Below are 22096 nucleotides of genomic sequence, written 5' to 3'. Positions count from 1 at the left end.
GCTCGCAGGCTAATGTTTGTGTTAGCTAGCTAATGATGAAGCAAATTTCCCCAAAACGTTGCACCGTGACGTCGTTTAACGTTCACATGGCAGCAACGTTACGTCGGAGACCGGAGCGTTTCCGTCACAAGTCGAGCCTCGTTTAAAAAAAATAAAAAAATTTAAAAAAAAGTGAACAAGTCCACAGCCGGGGGATAGCATTGTGAGTAAGTTAGCTAACGTTAGCACATTAGCTGTCAATGAACGTTGAGCTTAAGTAGCTCGCTAGCCGCTAACGTTAGCCGAGCGAGCTAACGTCCCGTCGAACTGAACCGGGCGAGCTAAGTTAGCACGTTAGCCAGTGAGCTAAATCCTGGGTGGACGCGGGACAGTATTCACACAAATAAAAACCCCGCAGGTTGTTGACATGCGACCGGTTACCTGTTGATGATCGACCCGATGAGCTGAGGTAGCTCTTTCGTTTCAAAAGCGGTGTACGAAGCTGATAAAAGCGGCCGCACCGCCGCTGTCCATTCGTGCTCCTCATCTCCTCCGCTCGACGCCATCTTGAACTCCCATAGAAAAAAAAACAACTAGCTGCGAGCAGAAGAAGCTGTGACAGTCAGTGACAGGAGGAGGAGGAGGAGGAGCAGGAGGAGCAGGAGGGTCACAATCTGATGTCATACAAACATTTAATCCAAAATGTTACTCGCATATTAAACATAAATATCACGTGTCCTCGTCTGTCCGTCAAAATGAAACAACGGCTGTTCAACTGACGTGACGTCGGACGAGGAACCAGAAATACAACCGATTATTATAAAACCGATTATTATAAAACTGATTATTATAAAACCGATTATTATAAAACTGATTATTATAAAACTGATTATTATAAAACCGATTATTATAAAACCGATTATTATCGTCATAGTTGGAGCAAAGTCAGAGTTTATTTTGCGTCTGTTTGATCAACAAATATGTTGAATCTTGTGGCGCTCGACTCATTTGATCCACTCGTGTTCACGTCCTTGTAAATTAATGTCTTTGTGTGTTCAGCAGGTTGAACTTTCTGACCTGAAGGCCAAAGAATATTTTGTCAATAAATAATAAATCGCTAATATTAGATATAGGCTCCTACTACAGGGAATAAAGCTAATCATGTGCATCCTTTCTATGGCATCGATTTCAGAAAGCAAAATTTAAGATCACCGTACTAGGTTAGGTTAGGTTAGGTTAGGTTAAGTTAAGTTAAGTTAAGTTAGGTTAGGTTAAGTTAGGTTAGGTTAGGTTATGTTAAGTTATGTTATGTTAGGTTAGGTTAGGTTAAGTTAGGTTAAGTTAGGTTAAGTTAAGTTAGGTTAGGTTAAGTTAGGTTAGGTTAAGTTAGGTTAGGTTAGGTTAGGTTAGGTTAGGTTAGGTGGTTACTTTATTAATCCCTGAGGGGAAATTTTTTTCACTACAGCAGCATACAGAAGCAATAAGATAATAATAGAATAATAAAAAGCAATAAAATAGCAGTAAAAAAATATAAAATATAAAATGTAAAATGCACAGTATATACAGTATATATCTATATATTATATACAAACAACCAAGAAACACAGACAACAGTGTTATTGTTACTATGGACCTATTTATTTACCAGTTGATTAATGTTCATTATATCATTTGTGCTTCTGTTCACAGATCAAAATGTGGTTGTTGTTTTTATTTCAATTTAAATGCCCACTGCCTTATATGCATTGACGCGATACACCTTGTGAGCCCGTAGGGGGCAGCACCTCTCTTTCACAAAGCAAAAAGGAAGTCAGGCGACTTCCGGCTTCCTCCTTGTTGAAGAGCAAGTCAAAGCTACTGCTGCAATGGCAAAGCTAATCTTGCTGTGGCTGAATTGTGTCCTTTCATTTAGCACCGTCGAGGCTGTGTTTGAGGATCAAGTAGGGAAATTTGACTGGTAAGAGGAACATAGTGGACGATCAAATGTTTGTGTTGTTCACGACCACGTTTTAATGTGGAAATGCTAATGCTAACACTTGTCACAGCAACGAGCTGTGACTCGGGTGTGTTTGGGGTGGACTTTGGGGTAAATAATATTAACATGCATACTTGTCCAAGTTTCATTGGCTTATTTCAGGTGTAAGTAGCATGATCATAGTTTATACATTTACCATTAAGAAACAAATGGCCCTGTAAACAGAGCGGATCACTATGAATGAAACTCATTTTATTCACCCATATTTTCTGCCTTTTAATTTAAGCTCTGTCATAATACAAGGCGTTAAAGCCTATAGTGATACGAGCAGTGTTTCAGCCTTTATAACAAACTACCTCGATGATCTTTTGAATGCTTGTTCTGTGATTTGTGCGTTTCACAGGAGGCAGCAGTATGTTGGCAAGGTCCGCTTTTCTCACTTCGACACACACGTACAGTCAACCAAAAAGGTGCTTCTGGCAACAGAGAACAACGTTTTTGCTGCACTCAATACGAGGACTGGAGAACTATGTGAGTACTTTGTTGGTCTGAAAGACAACCCACATATCACTAAATGTATTGTATTACTTTATTTCTACTCGTTCAATGGCTGTTACAGTCTGGCGGCACGTAGATAAGACTGGACCAGAGGGAAACATTGATGCTCTTCTGCAACATGGTCAAGGTGATTTATTTTTAGTTTTGTTTTGTTTTTTGTCACTGCAGTTCAGCTTACATAGCTTTTATTTGACTGCCTGAAAGTAGATATTTCATGAAGCTGGTTTTTTTTTGTCCCGTAGATGCGGTGATGGTCGTTGGTAACGGCCGCGTGCTGCGCTCCTGGGACGTCGGCGTTGGTGGTTTGAACTGGGAAATTGTGCTCGACTCTGGCAGGTGATCACCTCCTTGACTTGGAGTAGTTAGCTTTAAGACTTTGTCTTTGTTTTGATTAAAATCTTAACTGCTTTTGTTTCACACTTTAGCTTCCAGGCAGCATGTTTAGTTGGGCAGCAAGACATAGTGAAACATGTGGCTGTCTTGAAGAAAACTGCACTCTCTCTCCATTACCTGTCCAACGGTCATCAAAAATGGATAGAGAATCTACCAGAAAGGTAAGTTACCATAATTTTAAGTTATTAGTTCAACAATCAAAGTTTTTTTTCCCCCCCCTTTGTTTCCTCTTAATAAGTGTTTTCATAAATAAAACATATACTCTGAAATCAAATATTTTGCCATGTTGAAATCTTTTTATCTTTACAGTGAAACTGTGGATTACCAGGCTGTGTATTCTGATGGAAATGGCGAAGTCTATGCATTGGGAGTTGTTCCCAATTCCCACATTGCTATTGTTGTTTACAGTTTAGAGGATGGAGAGATAATTAAGCAGGTAATCTTGATTTATAGCAGCAATTGTAACTACATCAATTTTGTGTTGATTTTATGGAATATAATCTTTATAATACTTGAAGAAAAAAATACAACTCTAACATTTTAAATACATCAAACAAAACAAACCAGTGGGCCAGTTTATTCATTTATATTCCACTCGGCTAAGTTATTTGCGTTTGGTTTTCAGATCTCCGTTGAAGCTCCGTGGCTGTCCGACATCCAGGCCAGCTGTGCTGTGGTTGGTCAGGGGATGTTGACATGTGCAGACTCTGCAACTATGTCCCTATACACGCTGGACTTACACCTACAGTTACAAATGACCCAGATCCCCCTGCAGGTATCAGACGAAAACAAAAACCTCTCTACTGTATGAAATGACCATTTGTATTCTCTGCTCTCATTTGAGTATGTCTAAATTTCTCTTTCTCTCATCTGTCTACTTCACTGCCATATCTTTACATTTCTCTATCTCTCTGTGTGAATGATTGTCACCATTTTGTTCTCTTTAAAAACAAAACAAAAAACTGTTCTGTTATTTGTCTTCTAGTCACTTGGACTTGAGGTAGCCGCCGGCTTTAATCCAGTAGTGGTGTCCCACCAGCCCAACTCAGCCCATCAGCCACTGTCAGAGTTCTTCCTTCAGCTCGGGCCTGATCACTTCCTGCTTCTTCAGCTCAACAATGGTCAGATAGTTACTCTGAGGGATTTCAAGCCTGTAAGTAACCATCCTTCTGTCTTACACTTTGTTCGTGCATGATTTAGATTCTAAAAGTTCAGACTGCTTGTTTCCAGTAAAGGTTGCCACCCTGAAATTTTATTCTGGTATTGTAATTATATTACTGTAAGTCACTCTGGATATAAGCTACAGTAATCTGCCTTGAATGGAACTTACATTCAGTATTCTTGCTAAAATGTGTGATTGCTATGGGTTAATGGGTGGCTGGAGGCCAAAGTCGCTGTTATGAAATTTTCAAATATTACCTAATTCTTAAGCTCCCACATATATAATTATTAATAATTTACAAAATTGTCTGTAAAATTGTCAGTGACATATTTATCTTAATTTACAGGCCTTGTTGGTTTCATTTGCTACTGCTGGAGAAAAGACTGTTGCTGCTGTTATGTCACCCAAGAATAAAACTGTGAGTTTAACAGATTGTTACTATGTGGTTTGCTGGAGGCCTCCCTTGTTTTTGTTTTTTTTAGCTGCTTTAGTACAGATTTAAAATGTATCTTTGCTTTTTAAAATGATGACTTGTGGTGTGCATATTGAGTTTGGTCATCTGTTGACTTTTTATGCAAGTTCAGAGGCAGTGTTATGTGATATTTTATACAAATCAAGTTATTATTTATTTATTTATTATTTTGTTTTGTTTTTTTAACTATCAGGAACAATGATTATCTGTTTTTGCCCCAAAGGCTTGCGGCGTTAACCTCTTCACTGCTGAAACTGGACGCAGACTTCTAGACACAACGCTGATTTTTAATATGGATCCTAATGGTGGTAAACCAGAGAAGGTGAGTCTGTTTTTTTCCCCAGTGATTCTGTGGTTATTTAAGCAGCCATGGCTTTTACACAAAGTATAACATAAAGTTCATAGCAGACAAGTTTAGTTAAGGACTTGCATACATGAAGTTGCTGGGTGTTAACAGTGATTTTTCAGTCTAAATCATTTTTATTTTGTCTTTCAGCTGTATGTTCAGGCATTCTTGAAGAAGGACGACTCTGTTGGCTACAGGGCCATGGTGCAGACGGAGGACCACACACTCACGTTCATACAACAGCCAGGTATGAATGGCAAACACATGAAGCAATGGAGAGAGCGCTCTTTCACTCTGCACTAAAGTTCGCCCCACACTAGAGGATAATTAGGCAGATTTTGGGTCCGATTTGCCCCTCCTGACAATCGCAGGGAGCGTTCCAGATTCAAGGCTGGACCGAACCGATTATCTGTCTGAATGATCCAGTAGTACGAGGGCTTTACTGACATAATCTTACCATCTCCAACTGGATTGAAGTCTCCCCAGTTTTATCTCCTCTGTTTCTTAGTGTGAAAGGAACAGGGAGGTAATACTGTGCAGAAACCCACAATAACCAATAAGAGCAGGCTGACCGGGAGGTGTCACAAGCCCAGAGCACAGTAATATTGAACTGCATCTCCATGGCAGTTGAAGGTCAAAGAATGTATAAAAATGAATAGATCTCTAATGACCTTAGGTTTCTTGCTCCCTTCTACCTGCATACAAATAACGGTAACGTCAGTGTGTAGCAGTAGCTGTGTTTGTAACTAACAAAACTTCAGCTGCAAAATATGTAAATTGTGCTGATTGTGTCTTCTCAGCCACCACTTCATCTGCCTTGTTTTGGTCCTATTTAGTTTTTCAATCCAAAACGTTGCATGCTGACAACAATAGTTTGCCTCCATGTTTGTTTTTCTCTGAAGTCACGTTTGATCTTGTGAGATCTGAAGTCCTTGGAGTCACCACTGGTTTAGTATAAACTTCAAAGTGTGTGGACCTGCTTCTGAACTGAATCATCTGGTGTGTGCAGTTTTATAATCTAAATATTAAAAATCAGTTAAATCTGTCATTATCTCCCATGTTTTTTTTAATTGGGTTGAGATTTGAAAATTTCGTAGTGAGCCCTAAGACTAATATTAGGCGAGGTAGTGGTGTGTACTGCTGTCAGCTGCAGTGTATTTATTCATTTTACCACCAGGGGGCGCCAAAGTCAGAATATTTTAAAATCCTTCTCGTTGCAATCAAATTTACAAACTGTTTTTCATTTGATGTGGTTGTGGCCAGACCCCACAGCTACATCAATGTCTGGATGTTTTTGTTTACATAAAGCAGTAGGTGAAACCTTTGATGTAAGTGAAGAGTCCATCCCTCTTTGGGTTCACTGTTGAGAATCTAGCATATTTTTCCAAAGTGCATGCAGACTTGTGGAGCCATGCTTTGTCTCATGATAACATTTATGTGTATCCCACCTCTTAATCATCACAAATGCTGCCAACATCTGACCACTGTGTGGAGCACAAACAGACTCTGGTTTTTTTATCATCTTCACATGGTCTTGTCCTTTCCACAGGCGCGAAGGCTGGGGACGAAAATTTCTCATGTTGCGATTAATGGAAAACGTCAACACAAAGTGCATACTGTCACAGGGCGTGGAAAGAGGAATGAATGATTACAGAACAATAATGAGTCCTGCTTTCCAGGGCGTGTGATGTGGACGAGAGAGGAGGCGCTGTCAGATGTGGTGACAATGGAAATGGTGGATCTGCCCCTTACAGGAACTCAGGCTGAGCTGGAGGGAGAGTTTGGCAAAAAGGCTGGTAAATGTCAAACCAAAATTCCTTCTGGTGTACCTTTATTTTATCTGTTATTTTCAGCTTTTAACCTTTGTGGTTTTTAAATTACCTGCATTTTCTAGAAACTCTGGAAAGTTGTAATATAAAAAAAACTTGTCAAGCTTGTTTCATCATTTTGCCATTTCTGCGCCACTAATTTAGAACTGACTATGTTTACTTCAGAAGTTCAGTGTTTGCTTTTAATCATCAAAGAATTTTTTTTTTTAATTTTTTTTTAGGTTTCTACAGTCAGGCGACCACTTTTAAACAAACATTTCTTGCATATGTTGAAGTTATGAGTCACATGGTTTCTGTTAGCTTCACTTTCTTTTGTTTTTGTCCTGTTTTTATTGCTGCATTTGGATTCAGCCATTCAAGGTAACAGATTTCTCTGCTCTTCTCGGTAAAACCTGATTGATTTTCCCCATTTTAGGATGCCCCGTTGTTGACTAAGAATCCTTTATAATATCCGCTGATCCTTTCTGTTAATCTGTTCCCCGCATCACTTGGTTTCGCTTGAAGAGTAAAATTCTAAAGGGACTCATTTGTTCCCGTTTTGTTGATCCTGAACTGTTGTATTGGATTTGTGATGACTGATAAAATGCTGAAATGCAGATCAAATCCACTGACAGTCACTGAGCAGCATGTGTATTTTGTCTAGACGGGCTGCTGTCGATGGTGTTGAAGAGGCTCTCCTCTCAGCTCATCCTGCTGCAGGCCTGGATCTCTCACCTCTGGAAGCTGTTCTACGACGCCCGCAAGCCCCGAAGTGAAGTTAAAAATGACGTCACCATCGAAAACCTTTCCAGAGATGAGTTTAACTTGCAGAAGATGATGGTCATGGTGACCGCGTCAGGGAAGGTACGAGACTAAAACTGCACCTCATTTATTTTCTCTTTGTTAGTGTTTCAGGAGAGATGAGCTATGCTGCACAGCTGAGGTCCAAGTTAATTTAGTTTATTTTGTCTAAGGCCAAGCAGGCCTACAGTGAAATTAAACACCAATAAATAAACTCCATCAGACGTCTTACTTTTTCCTGTGCAGTTCATTCTTTGTTTATTCTTCTGTAAAGCTCTTTGGGATCGACAGTAAGACTGGCAGTATTTTATGGAGGCACTACCTGGAGAACATCCCACCTAATGCAGCTTTCAAACTGATGGTGCAACGGACCACTGCACACTTCCCTCATCCCCCACAGTGCACACTGCTCATCAAAGACAAGGTATTTTATTACAAAGGATATGTGCTCTGGATTTGAAGACCTTCACATCTGGTGTCATTTTCATTATCTTGTTGGCTTACTGTGAAAACATCAGACTAATTGTTACCCACAGTGCCCGACCCAGAATGAGCCTCTTTAAGATTACAGTACTGTTCTAACCTGTGAAACTCTTGTAGTGGCTACTGTTGATTTTTGCCATTTATTCTATATCTTTTGGTCATCAGGACACAGGCCTGGCCACACTCCATGTATTTAACCCCATCTTTGGAAAGAAGAGCCACATCACTCCACCCACTCTACCTCAGCCCATGCTTCAGTCCCTCATGCTGCCAGTCATGGACCAGGATTATGCCAAGGTCCTACTTCTCGTGGATGACCAGTACAAGGTCTGTAAGAAAACTGCCACCCACATCAACAGTTTTAATTACACATTGGGTATGTATGTGAAGTGTAAGAGCCTTTCTCTCCTTATTCCATTAGTTCCTCCATCCAGATTTTTCATTTACATATAATGCATTTGCCCAAAAGACTAGTGATCGGCTTCTCTTTCTATGACAGACTCTGACTCCTCTGGAACAGCTTCTAAACATGTTGTCTGTGTTCATGATTTTTTTCTTTCCCAGGTGTCTGCCTTCCCTTCCACTAAAAATGTACTGCAGCAGCTCCAGGAGATGGCCTCATCCATTTTCTTTTACCTTGTTGACTCCAGCCAGGGGAGACTCTCTGGTTACAGACTAAGAACGGCAAGTGTAAACCTGTCTTATTTTCAGGTTCTCATAATGACATAATATACTCTTCTTTTTTATTATTATTATTATTTTTACTGGCAAAAATAATTAATCTGGATGATTTTGTGGTCTCAGGATTTGTCAACGGAGCAGATCTGGGAAGTCATGCTTCCAACTGAGATACAGAGAATTGTCTCTGTCAAAGGGAAGAGGCCCAATGAGCACGTGCACTCCCAGGGCCGAGTAATGGGAGACCGTAGTGTCCTCTATAAGGTAAAACCTTACTGTGGTGTAGAGAAAGTGAAAATCATATCTTTGCTTTTATTTGTGCTGGATTTGGTCTGTTATGACTCGTCTTTTGGTGTGAACTGAAACTCATCTTTCCAACAAATATTCTACCTTTTGTCTATAACTCAGTCATTCTACTCCTGCACTTGTTTTCAGTTAAGAGGGTGGCACTAGAAGAAAAACATAAACACTAAAACTATCAGATTTATTCCTGTAGTTTATGGTGGTACGTCCAGTAGTTGTTGAGATTGCTCTGGACAGACTGCCATATTTCAGACCTTGTTGCATAATCTGCCGTCATAATCTCATGCATCATCGTGTCATTTCATATTTGATCACAGAGACACAAAATGTAGCTTTGGCCTTTTCAGACACATCCAAGTAGCCCAGTTTCATATTTTTGGGATTCACACATTGCAATATATTTTTTAAGTAATTAATAAATTAAAATGTTTTCCCTCAACGAAGATAAGACACAATTTCACAGTCAAACACTACAAATGCGGTTGTTTAAACATGAATGAGAGAGGTTTCTGTTTTGAATTGTAATTTATTCAAACATTTTGGAAGAACCTTATTTTTATCTACAAATAAAAGACTCTTAACGAAACATCATTAAAGTTTGCCAAAAACATTTTAGATTATCATAATAATACAGAGGTTATATAAATGTTATGTTTTTTAACTTCAGAATTCAATTTGATTTTTATTTTTTTTTTTTTTTTTTACAGTACCTGAACCCCAATCTTCTGGCTGTGGTGACTGAGAGCACAGACTTGCATCAGGAGCGCAGCTTTGTCGGGATCTTCCTGATTGATGGGGTGACCGGTCGCATCATCCACGAGGCTGTTCAGAGGAAAGCCAAAGGACCAGTGCATGTTGTGCACTCTGAAAACTGGGTCGTGGTGAGCATGGCCGATCCACAGTCATTCCAAAGGATAGAAATCATGATTTTGTGGCTTTTCTGCTTGGTTACAGTTAGAGTATGTTGTGCTGTAACACTGAACTATAAAGAAATGATTAAGGGGAACACTGGTGATACTTCAAGGGTCACGTGATTTCCCTCTTTAATGTCTCCCCTGCTTCTGTCTGACTCCTCAGTATGAATACTGGAGCACCAAGTCTCGCAGGAACGAGTTCTCTGTCATTGAACTGTATGAAGGAATGGAGCTGTACAACAGCACCGTGTTCAGCTCACTGGATCGGCCAAATGCTCCTCAGGTGCTTCAGCAGTCTTACATTTTCCCCTCCTCCATTTCCACCATGGAGGCCACCCTGACTGAGAAGGGCATCACCAGCCGCCATCTGCTCAGTAAGTTTCAGTGCCTTGCCATCTGCTAAACCCCACTTCCTGTCTGAAACAAAAAAGAGTTTTTTTCAACATTGTGTTTCTCTGGATTTGTTTTGTCACAGTTGGTTTGCCATCTGGAGGGATCCTGTCATTACCAAAGATGTTCCTCGACCCACGCAGACCAGAAATAGGATCTGAGCAGAGCCGGTGAGTCCTGCAGTCACACTCTGAATAAACATTTTACTAATTCTTTTCCTCATGTATCAATCTGATCGGTTAACTTGATGTCCAGTGAAGAGAACCTGATACCGTATGCACCCGAGCTGCTCATCCGTACAGAGTGGTTCATCAACTACAATCAGACTGTATCGAGAGTGCGAGGTATTTACACTGCCCCCTCTGGACTGGAGTCCACCTGCCTGGTGAGTCCGGACACACCAGTATTAAAAATAACATATTGACAAGTACAAAAGTACACAAATCTTGCTTGAGCAGATGTTGGCCTTATTTGCACCTGTTTTGAAGGAATTCAATTTAATGACTTTCCATTTGTCATTTTTGTCAAAAGTTATATTTTTTTGTATGTCTAGTTTCAGGATTTCATAACATTTGTTTGTCATTAAAGGTGATGGAACAAACAACTGCTGGAATGTGATGAAAAAAATAATGATATTCATGTGTATTTTGACATAATACAGAATAAAGGTCAAAAATTTCCATCAATAAAATTGGATAAATGCATCCAAAACAGATGTCAGATCAGTCAACATGTTGTTTTTGGTTAAACCTAAATATGACCGTGTCTTTTTGTAGGTCGTGGCATATGGTCTGGACATCTACCAGACACGAGTGTATCCCTCGAAGCAGTTTGACGTTCTAAAAGACGACTATGACTACATGCTGATCAGCAGCGTCCTCTTCGCCCTTTTCTTTGCCACCATGATCAGCAAACGGCTGGCAGAAGTCAAACTGCTCAACCGGGCCTGGCGGTAAACGTGATCATCGCAATCCCGAATCTGACAAGCCCCGCCGCGGCTGCACGAAAGGCCCTCAGCCCGAGGGGATGAGAGCTCTGAGGCCGTGCCTGTTGAAGAACAGGTCAAAGTTCAACAAGGCCCACAAGGAACTGCAGGGGTGAGGGGATGGCGGGGAGGGGTCAGCAAAGGTTTTCTGTGTTTTAGTTTTTAACTTATTTTGCAAGAAGAAGAAATTATTTCACACTAGGATAATTGTTCTTTTTTTTTTTTTGTCTTGTCATTTTGATGAAATGTTTAACACATAACTGATTAACTGATTACAAATGAATGAAACAGACTTGGATTTTTTTTTTTTAATTGTGCGGGTTGGGAATTCCTAAACATGTGAAAGTTACTGTAGGTACTTTAACAATGTTAGGTACTTCTCAGACATTTGTGTGTCATCAGACTGTTCTGATGGACCGTGATGATAAATGTGAAGGTCAGAGAAGAAGAAATGAAGATATGTGAGCATGATTTGGTACAATACCACATTTGAATGGTTTGTATTTTTTAGCCTTTTACATGAATCACCATGATACTCAGCTGCCATTCAGTTTGATGGCATGCGAACTGTGAATATGGAGTGTGAGGTGATAAAGTAGCATGGACAACAAAGGCTTTTTTGGCTTCTCCTGAAGACTCTCCCACCAGAGGCACTGTCACACTCGTCGTCATCATCACACACACCAACAGTCAGCCGCCATTTGTTTGTGCATCAGCCATCCTGCAGCTCGTATGTTTGTGAGCAGTTTTGATCCATTATCGGCTGCTGTTGACTCGTCATTAAAATTTCTCTCAGACTGGACTGGACTGTTTTCTCTTTTTTCCACAAACTTTTTGAGGGGCAGCAATCAACTATGATTAGACATGATTTATCTTACTCAGTCCGGGTGCAGGACTCTAGTCATATGTTTACTCGTAATTACCAGGAAAAGGTGGTCAATCCAAACAAGCTTCACATATCATAGATTTGGTGATGGAAAAGGACAATGAGCCAGTCATACAATGAATAAGTTATTTATTTCTATAAATAGATTAAAAACTATTTTACAATAATTTATTTTGACACGACATGATGAACTTACAAACAGCCTTTCTGTGGCCCAAATTTGATACTGAACTTTCATGAACACTTCCAACAGGTTGGTGTAACAAAAGGTTGCAAATGTGGGCCTGCAGCTCATCAGTGTAAACGTAACATGATTTCCAAAGGTTCAATCTGTAATTTAGTTTTTACCAAATGCACCACGTTAGAGTTAAAGTCACATACATAATTGAAATAATTTACTGTGAGGATTAAAGATTAATCACGACTGCAAGAACAGGCCTCATTTACTGCTGTGTATTTAAACACTTCAGACAAAAACCTTTGTTTTGTGTTTTATATATCTATCAAAACACCTGTCAATCAATTTAAGAGTGACTCATGTTTTCATCAAGTTCCAATCATTGATGCTGGACAACTCTTTTTTTTTGTCTCGATTCCATAATGTACCTTTAAATAAATTAAATTAAAAACATGAACATAGAATAAAATAATCAATGCTTCATATGAAGATGTGGCGTAATTTGCAGGTATAACATAGTTTGATGTAACTGCAACACAAAGATCAGCTTTTTGATATCAAAAGCTGCCAAAAAAAGTCCATAAAATGGCAAAAACACTGAAACACAATAGAATTCCTTAAAGAAAAAACAAATGAAGTTCACATGTACAAAAACTCACATCACACGTGACCACGAGGCACATGATTACGCACACAGATTCCCATGTGAAAACCTTTCCACATATTTTCCCCATGTTATCATGTGTTACAACATGTGATAAACATGTGTCATACATGTGATCACATGTATCCAATGTGGAAAACATGGGACAGTCATGTGTTTTTTCTTTAAGCACAAATTTTCTAAAGAACAAGATTTATCAAACTAAGTGTTCGATATCACTGTCTTTCAAAGCAGGTCTTGGTTGTGTTGTGTCATTCTAATATGGGTATATATTATAATTGTCACTGTCAAATTAACCATAAATCTAAATGTGAAAATCATTTGCCGAAACATTAAATTTATGAATACATTACACTTTTCCAGCAGCATTGTCATAAAAAATAACATGTGGAATGAAGAGATTCTACAAGCCCAGCTTGTAACTTTGTGATTATTTCCTCTCGTAAGAAATATGATATTAGCTCAGTCTGGTTTTAGTGATGTGAGCTTACGTCTTTCAGACTTAAAGGTGAGTGATGATACATTTTTCCTGTGAGAAAACTGCAGTGTCAGTGAACCAAAATTTACAATAGTTAGAGGAGGTAAATATTTATCCACTATTAGTTAAAATCCTCTAATATCATGATGTGTTCAGGGTTGAAGTAGAAGCGACATGTCTGAAATACTGACTGGTAAAATGCTCCGTCACAAACCTCACAGTGAAGCAGCCTGACATAACACAAAATACATCAGCCAATTAAAATAACAACAATACGACATTAGACATGTGAGTTGATGTTTTCACACACTAGTGTATCACATAGTTTAAATCATGTCAGTTTATGTGCTTTAGACACGGCAAAGGTTTCTATTTCTTCTGCCAGCCGCTGGTGTTTCCCATCCTGGCCGGTTCACTCAGGAGTCTCTCTCGTCTCTCTGTGTGAGCCGGTCGACCCGGTGGCAGGAGGATGTAGTGCGTGGCACTCGCCTGTCTGCCATCCTTCAAAATGGGAACAATACAGGGAGAAAAAGGAGTCGCAAGCGGCGCCCTTTCACTCTGCTGTCTCTGTAATGCCTTACTCACATATTTTGGGTTAGCAGCAAAGCTCTGCGTGGCAGGCATTACTCCGTTGATATAAATCGGGAGACTTTTGGGGCTCGGGGTGCGCGGTGGGCAGGGCGGGACTAAAGGGACCCGTGGAGGGATTTTAGGAGGCTTGTCTTCCTCGTTGGTGCTCGCAGTCCTTGAGAGAGCAGGAGGTTTCGACGGGATGGGGATACGGGGAGGGACTTGTGGCTTGTCAGTGAGGCAGGTCGTGGTGCTGTTGTGTGTTTGAAAAGCAGAACTTGAGCAGGAAAATCGGGTTCTGGATGAATGGTGTTGGTCGGGTGGTTTGCTTCCAAAACTTTCCCCCACATGGTGGGGGTTGTCTTCTTTCTGGAGAGCAAAGGACCAGTTGTTGGCTCCAAACCGGCCTCCTCTACCTGTTGGTCTGTCCTCCTCTCTGCTTGGCCAGGAGAAAGCTATGGGGCCAATCCCAGCGCCATCAGCTCGCAATGAGCTCTCCTGGTAGGCATAATTCACTTGGCCAGAGTCTCTGTTGCTGCTCCTGCATATGGCCTTGGGGCAGCTTTTGGGCAACAAGCGCCGTCGGTCACTGGTGAAGAACTCTACCTCACTATCAGCTGCTTCATCTGACATAAGCTCCTCAGTGTTGGGCAGAGGCGGCAGGGGTTTGGCTTCTCTCTGATGGCCCCCAAACACTGTGCGTCTCTGGGAAGAAGGGACAACCTGGTCTCCCTCTTGGAGCAGCAGTATGTTTTCAGATGTTAGGCGGTCAGTATCCGAGTAGAACGGAGACTGGGAGAGAGAGATGTTGGCTGTGAAAGGAAAAAATATATAATTTATTAAGACCATTAAAAAGAGTATCATGCTTTAAATCCTAAAGTGCCTTTCGAAAAAAGAAATTACTTCTTCCTAATATAAGGTTTTGCTATCTCTGTTGTTTCCTCCAGTGCAGAAACAAATCTCAGAGGAAGAAACATGGAAAACAATTTGCAATGATAAAAAAACAAAAAAACAAAACTCAAGTGTAGTGATGATGTAGGCGGGAAAAATACCAAGTGGAGTAGGCTACCTACTTTCCTTATAAATAACTCCTTCCTAACTGAGGATACTGTGCAGGAAACAAGAGTAAAAACATGATAAAAACAACCGCTTAACCTATCACCCTCTTCGTCAAACATCAGTCACAACACCCTGATTAGCACAGGAATCGTCATTATCTGCAGAGCAGGTCCTAATCTGAGCGGAGCTTCCCATAACCTTCTGTGTGGAAACATCCGACGTGCCCCAGACTGCAGGAACAGCTGGTGACCAGGGAGCGATAGCTTCCCTTCCTCCTTCCCCCCATCTCTCTCCTCACCGTACGCAGCTCAGTTCTGTGATGGCAAACTCACCTACACGCTGTCTACATGCTGTTTAACTATAGTATGGCAAACCAAGACAACCCTAAAATAATAAATACTAATAAAAGTATATAAACTAATTCGAAAGTCGTACCATGAAGATAATCAATGATTTAGACCGTGATATTGGAAATAATGCATAGAACTTTGGGTTTCATAATTAAGAAATATTGAATTAGAAAGTCACAAAATATGAATTGCAACCATTTCTGTGAAGAGTGTTACAGATAAATATGAATAAGGTTTCTTAGAAATATTAATACAAATTCTGTCAAATTCACAAACTGTTTAAACTATCAGAAGTGTCATATATATGTAAAAAAAAATATATTATATTAATTATATATATATATATATACACACACACAAACAAAACTCACAGTGAAATTCCTTGGTCATTTGCTGTTGCTGAATCTCCGTCAGGTTGTGTTCAGTGTCGGCACTCAGGCCAAAGCACACTCTGCAAAGTAAAAGAGAGGTTAAGAAATCCATACAGAGCCATGCATGTGCGTAAATCATTCCTGCATATAACCTGTCATAAATCAATCATTATATGTGAAATAACAAGCATGACAAGTGCTGTTTATATTACGTAACAGCAGTGAAGGATAGTTTATGTCTTTTCTGAACCACATTCTTTATACATATATGTTGGCTCTTTATTTACCAGAGATTAAAATTTTACTTTATATGATTGTGCTTTATTTTCACATTACTTTTAATAATACTGTCTACTGCTGCTATGAAAGGGATCCCTAAAAGTACTCTTCCTGAGATTTCTCCCTTTTTTTTTTTTTTTTAAGATTTTTCCCTTTTATAAAAAACAAAACAATTAAAGCATAAAAGAATACAATGGACTCTGTTCATATACACATGGAAACAATGAGAGGATTAACTCTGGGGATGATTTAAAGTAAACACAAGTGAATGCCAGATGGCCTTTAAACAACTGCAGGTGTTCATCTTTTACAACAACAGTTAATATTTGGATGCAGACATAACGTGCTGAACTTTCTTTATTGAAGTGATAAATTTAAAAAAAAAATCCACTTGTTTTGTGTTAAATATTTGTTAAATCTGAATTGTGTCAGAATTATATTCCCAATATTTTATGATGAAAGTAAAAATTGTGTTTGTATTATCACACTAAGTATAATTGTAATACCTGATTCTTTAGGTTTTAGGTTGAGTGGTGTTTGTGTACCTGTTCAGATCAAGCCGTCCCCAGTAGTTATTCTGACTCCCGGCCATGTTGTGGCAGAAACTGTTATCTTATAAATCATGAATGTCTGTTTGGTATCGGTCTAAAGCCCCAACACAAGTCAGCTCCATCAGACCCATCGCAGCAGCATTCTGGACGGTAGGAAGCTGTTGGAGAGATACAGAAAAATTTGTGTCAGAAGATTCACCGTCGCTTTCTTTTTTACATTCACATCTTATAAGAGCTTTAAACATAAAAGACACGAAAAAAACACGCATTTCCCCTTTCACATTTGGAATTTGCATTACATCACTCGTTTAATTTGCTCAGGTCACCCCTTCATCTGCGTCAAATGCCCATAAACAGGCCGTACAAACAGAGTACATATGGACCACAAGCACAGCCAGCTGCATGCAAACATCCTACCAGAAAGGTCAAAGGTCAGCTAACAATCTTAATTGTTAATTAAAAGAAGCAGGAATCACACACACAAAACATATACGTCATCTGTAGATAAAAAGATGCATTATCATAAAAACTGAGTGTGTTGAATAGGAGGGTGCGTAGATGGATCTTTTAGGGGTGTTCCCATAACTGAGTGTGTTCCATTGGTGTCAAATTTCTCTCTTCAACTTCATTTTTATTAGTATTAGTATTTATTAATTCATAATTTTGAAACCTGATTAAAATTGATTCATTTAACTATAATGTACCATGTGTATTGGGTAATTGTTTAGAGCAAAGAAACAATGCAGCACAAGTATCATTACACACTTATATTCTACAAGTGTGTCCTGTTTGCAGACGTGACTCACTGTTAAAAAGTTTGTCTTGCAGGGAAACATAACTGCACAAATGAAAGGTACTTTATAAGAGCAGTGTACGAGAGATTTTCACATTTTTAATCTAACAGTATAAAATACAACTAAATATGTTGAGCCTCTAACAAACACCAGTCCCAACAAAGGCCCAGCAGATTACTTCAATCAGTTTGCTCTGGCAGCTGCCACATGTACATGTGTCTTTGTGGTTCCAGTTTAAAGCCATTTGTCTGATGAGCAGGCCATTGCACAACCTCTGGGTCAGATGTGGGAGGGTGTCGCCCTCCTTCCTCTCTGTGACCATGAAACACTGCAGTATCCGCCCTCACAACAGGGGCTAATTGTGCAGCATTCCTGTGATGCTGAATGACAAACTCCAGAACTGAGATGGGACCGAAGCACCAGCAGACTTAAAGGAAAATTCAGTTTGATTCTGATAAGGCTGCAGGTCCTAAAAGAAGACATCACACCGCAACTGACAAGGACATGCCTTCCTGTTAAAATGTTTAGGGAGAAAATAACAGATGTATAAAGTATTCTACAGGCTAGCAGCAGGTGACCACAAAAAAGGGGTGAGGGGAGGTTCAATTCATGTGTTGATATCTGCAGGGAGAATTTTATACTCTCAGACGAAGTTGTGCTCTGAGTTTAAATACATAACAAGTATTAAAATTAGTTAATGTAAAGAATAAGAAACAAACCAAAGCTTCAAATTGCTTGATTCAGATGCTCACCCTTCTAATATCTAACCACATTTAGGATGGCTGCCTCGTTCCTGTTGATATGACAGAGACACCGGCTGATATCACTGCGGGGAGTTGAGTACTTGTATGGGTCAGGTGAAGGTCATTCTGCTTTTATGTGAAAGGTGACAACATCAGTCCTGCTCCCATGTCTTTACTCACAGCGTGAAAGGTCAGAAGGGCAGTTTAGGTTAAACAGACATGTCTGATAGCTGAAGGGGTTTAAAACTGAGTGATCCTCGTGTGTCAGCAGGTCTCTACTCTTGTGCTGCGTGCCTGAATAAAGGACTTATTCCCTTTAAGGCCTCTAGCGTGGATGTTGCTTAGTACCTTCCAGCCCTGACTCTGTCATGGCAGGAACAAATGAAGTGAAATACAAGTCAAATGTTGCAGGGCAACTAATTCTTGCACAGAGTTTAAAATTATATAATATCTCTGTCTTAATGATCCCATATATTGAGCAGGAGTGAAAAAGTGTCCTCTTCTGGCTTTGAAAAAAATATCTATAATGCAAAACCAACCACTAAACTACACTAAAAAGGCAGATTTCACATTCAAATGTATGCACTCAATTGAACACACACACATACACCCACACACACTTGCCTGGAGGGCAACGCAGAGTCTCCATTTTACTATCACACTGCAATCTAATTCTTCAAAGTCTGGCTTTGTTTCATGTCGCTGATAGATCTACAGTCGAAGTGGGAAGCAAACAATGCAGAGCATGCAAAGAGAATCCTCACTACAAACAAAACAGTGACTCATGCGTCTTATTTGAATATTAATGTCATCCTTAAAACAACCGTCTGTGGCGTCATTTCCACCCGTGAGCCTCGGAGATGGAAGACGCTGAACAATTATGAATTCTACCGGCAATTACTCAGTGTCCATGAATGGAACCACTCTCAGGCATGAATGGGCCTTTGTGCCACTTTGGTGCACAGTGAAGCAAGCCTGAAAATACAAGTGAACTCTCCCATGAGGTTAGGACGAGAGATACGCCATGGAGACAAGCCGACATGGCCAAGGTATGAGCCTGTGCCGCACATCGCCTGCAGGAGGACTGCGTGTATTGGCACAGATGGAAGGACAAGCCAGAGGATTGAGAAAACAGTTTGTTTAGCTCAAGCAGGAGCCTTGATGTGTTGATCCAGCCTCAGTTTTTTCAACCGATAGGTTATTCATAGACCGGACCCTTACAAATTGTGGTTAATCATAGTACTGGCTGTTTTCAGTTTTGCACTAAGTAACCACACAGCTACTGAAAATTTAAATACATACATATATACAACATTTGTAGGCCAAAATACTAAACAATAAAGAAATGCTGTAAATTAATTACTTACAAAAACAGTTTGGGACATCAGGATTTCCTGCCTAGATTGAAATGTATTTATCAAACAAATCTAAATTGACAATTTTAGTTGGTTTTATTAAAGCAAAAAATGTGTGAAAGGGGCTTTCAATAAGTTCTATAGTCTACTAACAAACCAGACCTGTTGCAGACTCACTGCACACTCTACCTGTGTTGTTTTTTTAAAAGGCCAGATGTATGAAGCCCTTGCTGTATAAATGTGACAGACAGTTAATTAGACCATGAATTTTAACCTCAGAATAAGAACGCACGGCTTAAAATAGAGGAATAGAAATGACATGACCCAGCCTTGTGGTATGGGGCAAAAATTAAGTTTGTAGAGTGAAAAAGACCTCTAATTAAACAAATTAAATGCCGTTTAAGTTTTTGTTATAATTTTCAAAATAACAGTGTACAGATTTTTGTTGTTTATGGTTTTCAAGGCTATATCCCTTTGACATAAGTGCAGGTCACGATTTGATATACAACCAAAATCTTGCACCTTGAGTAAACATATAATGCTGACAGTTGACAGAATTTAAAACTTTTCACATTCTTATATAGTGGCAAACATATACATTATTAAGACCCATATTTCTTTACGAACACTATTCAGACTGAGTGACTGAGGTAGAATGAAAATGACAGTTGAGAAGACTGTCCCCGATGCCATAAAAAAATGTGCCACTTTGTGACTGTAATCATGACACTATTTTACCATTTCATGGTTATAATTATAATAGACATGAACAAATTTGTAATTTGATATTACTCTGACTATAATGTAACATTTCTGTAAAAGGGTAGACAGGAGCACATTTAGGGGGGAAAAGCAAAGAGACTGAGCAACTCACACCATCTAAAACAATTTTTCACTCTCTATTGTCAGTAAAAAGATTAATTTAATTTTTTTTTAATAATGTCATGGATATAGGCAACAACATGCTTGTTAAGCAATATTTTAATACTAAAACGTAATAATTTTATTTATAGGTTATTTCAGATTAAGGGAGTCTAACTATTAACACGAGTTTAAATATGACTATATTTTAAGTGCATGCTTTCTCAATAAATATGCAGATTTCCATATGCTACATGATAGATAGATAGATAGATAGATAGATAGATAGATAGATAGATAGATAGATAGATAGATAGATAGATAGATAGATAGATAGATAGATAGATAGATAGACAGACCGCTGTGTTTAGCGCCCCCTCGCGGCGGACCGCTGAAGGGCCGTGCAGTCCAGGACTCACCCATCCCGCCTCGACGCCACTTCACTTCACAAAACTTCGCGGACGACAGGGAACCCTGAGGCGGGTCAGGACAACAGTGTGTCCCGCTACACAAAGACCCTCGTCTGTTTGGGTAATTTAGACAAAATTATATCGACAAATAACCCAGACAGACCTGCCGACTCACTTCACACTTGGTTCAGCTACACGGTCTCCTCACAGAAATGACAAAAGTGATTTTTGACCATTGTCCGAGTCTTTTTTTTTTTTTTTTTAAGTCGTGAAGTTTCTGTGAGGGGAAACAATCTGTAGCTTCATATGTTGTAGACCTTTTCTGTTATACAAGATGAGTCCCGCATTCACATCACATACAAAACTCCTCCTGATCACCCCGTTTAAGTTTTAGTTTTATTACTTCATAAAAACGTATCAAGTCTTACCATGAGAGTGCAGACCTAGTCCATCACGGAGAAAGCGGCTCGGTCGATCGCTCCCTGTCCAATGTGAGAAAATCTCGGTGTGTAGTTTGATCCCAGTCAAACTTGAACCATGTGCAACATCCTTCCTCTGTCAACAACACAGGGAGGTGAAACTCATTTTGTCAGAGTGACGCGGTTTTCCACATCTCCTTATAAATGAATCCAGCACCCGGAGCGTGTTACTGTAACTCCACCCAAAGTTGCCTTAAAGGGAAAAATCCTCCGAAAAATAAAATACCTCACCATTAGGAAATACTTTATAGCCTATAACTCATAAATCATCAAATTACTTCTTTTTTTTTTTAGCAGGCTACTTGAAAAGCCTGTTTTGTTTCTCTTTTAAAGGGACATATTGTCTCTTTAAACCCCTGGTAATAATATTCACTATTACACTGCAGATTTCTATCTTACAGAACACATTAATGTCATAAAATAACATGAATTATTTTTTTTATTTAATTACTCAAAAATACAAAAAACTTTTAAATCATCTACTTTTGACCAGATGCAACATTAAAATGGGGTTTATACATCAATATATCAGCAATAATAATTCAATAACCCTGAAAACAATCATTTAGCATAATCAGCATACTGATTTATTTATAGGGCCTACTATAGTACATGTTTTAGATCATTTGAACGCTTCCAGCAGCAGCAGCACCACCACTGTAAACCAGACCTTTGTGTTTTTCAGGTCAAACTATGGGTCAAATAATCCTACAGTCACACTGAAAGTAGCTCCATGTCCAGATGTTTTCATCCATAAAATGTGTTTCCTCACTGCCAATAGAACTAAAACTTTGTGGAACTTCATGGCTCTAACTTTGGCA

The 22096-nt window shown here is 39.4% G+C and overlaps 3 protein-coding genes across 10 annotated transcripts in view; 1 reads left to right on the top strand and 2 right to left on the bottom strand.

Moving 5' to 3' along the window:
• Positions 1–621, bottom strand: part of ubr4 (ubiquitin protein ligase E3 component n-recognin 4) — a 51485-nt gene extending 50864 nt beyond the window's left edge. For 6 of the 8 annotated variants that reach the window (XM_069723428.1, XM_069723430.1, XM_069723433.1 and 3 more), the window contains exon 1: positions 421–620. In XM_069723428.1, coding sequence (XP_069579529.1) covers positions 421–545 — 125 coding nt within the window. In that variant the 5' untranslated portion in view covers positions 546–620. Of the gene's footprint in view, positions 1–420 lie in introns of all 8 variants that reach the window. The other 2 variants (XM_069723435.1, XM_069723429.1) reach the window with 1 other exon arrangement.
• Positions 622–1788: 1167 nt separating this feature from the next.
• Positions 1789–12049, top strand: emc1 (ER membrane protein complex subunit 1). Its single transcript, XM_069723405.1, has 22 exons — positions 1789–1936; positions 2358–2485; positions 2574–2639; positions 2755–2848; positions 2938–3066; positions 3215–3341; positions 3531–3680; positions 3891–4058; positions 4414–4485; positions 4763–4861; positions 5036–5132; positions 6565–6681; positions 7358–7557; positions 7769–7918; positions 8143–8304; positions 8542–8661; positions 8782–8919; positions 9666–9839; positions 10036–10246; positions 10348–10432; positions 10518–10647; positions 11039–12049. The coding sequence occupies exons 1-22, from the start codon at positions 1845–1847 to the stop codon at positions 11216–11218; spliced, it is 2889 nt and encodes a 962-aa protein (XP_069579506.1). The 5' UTR covers positions 1789–1844; the 3' UTR covers positions 11219–12049.
• A 196-nt stretch (positions 12050–12245) lies between these two features.
• LOC138635762 (ERBB receptor feedback inhibitor 1) lies at positions 12246–21411 on the bottom strand. Its single transcript, XM_069723406.1, has 4 exons — positions 21225–21411; positions 16628–16791; positions 15804–15883; positions 12246–14835 (listed from the first exon to the last, which is right to left on the bottom strand). Exons 2-4 carry the CDS (start codon positions 16672–16674, stop codon positions 13823–13825), a joined length of 1140 nt encoding a protein of 379 aa, XP_069579507.1. The 5' UTR covers positions 16675–16791; positions 21225–21411; the 3' UTR covers positions 12246–13822.
• Positions 21412–22096: the final 685 nt, after the last annotated feature.

The sequence above is a fragment of the Brachyistius frenatus genome, unplaced genomic scaffold, assembly GCF_029030835.1.
Source record: "Brachyistius frenatus isolate BFR_SWC_R1_liver_20210118 unplaced genomic scaffold, ASM2903083v1 Contig_327, whole genome shotgun sequence".
NCBI classification, from domain to species: Eukaryota; Metazoa; Chordata; class Actinopteri; family Embiotocidae; genus Brachyistius; species Brachyistius frenatus.
Note: the sequence above shows the minus strand (reverse complement) of the source record. Positions and strands in the feature narration are given on the sequence as shown.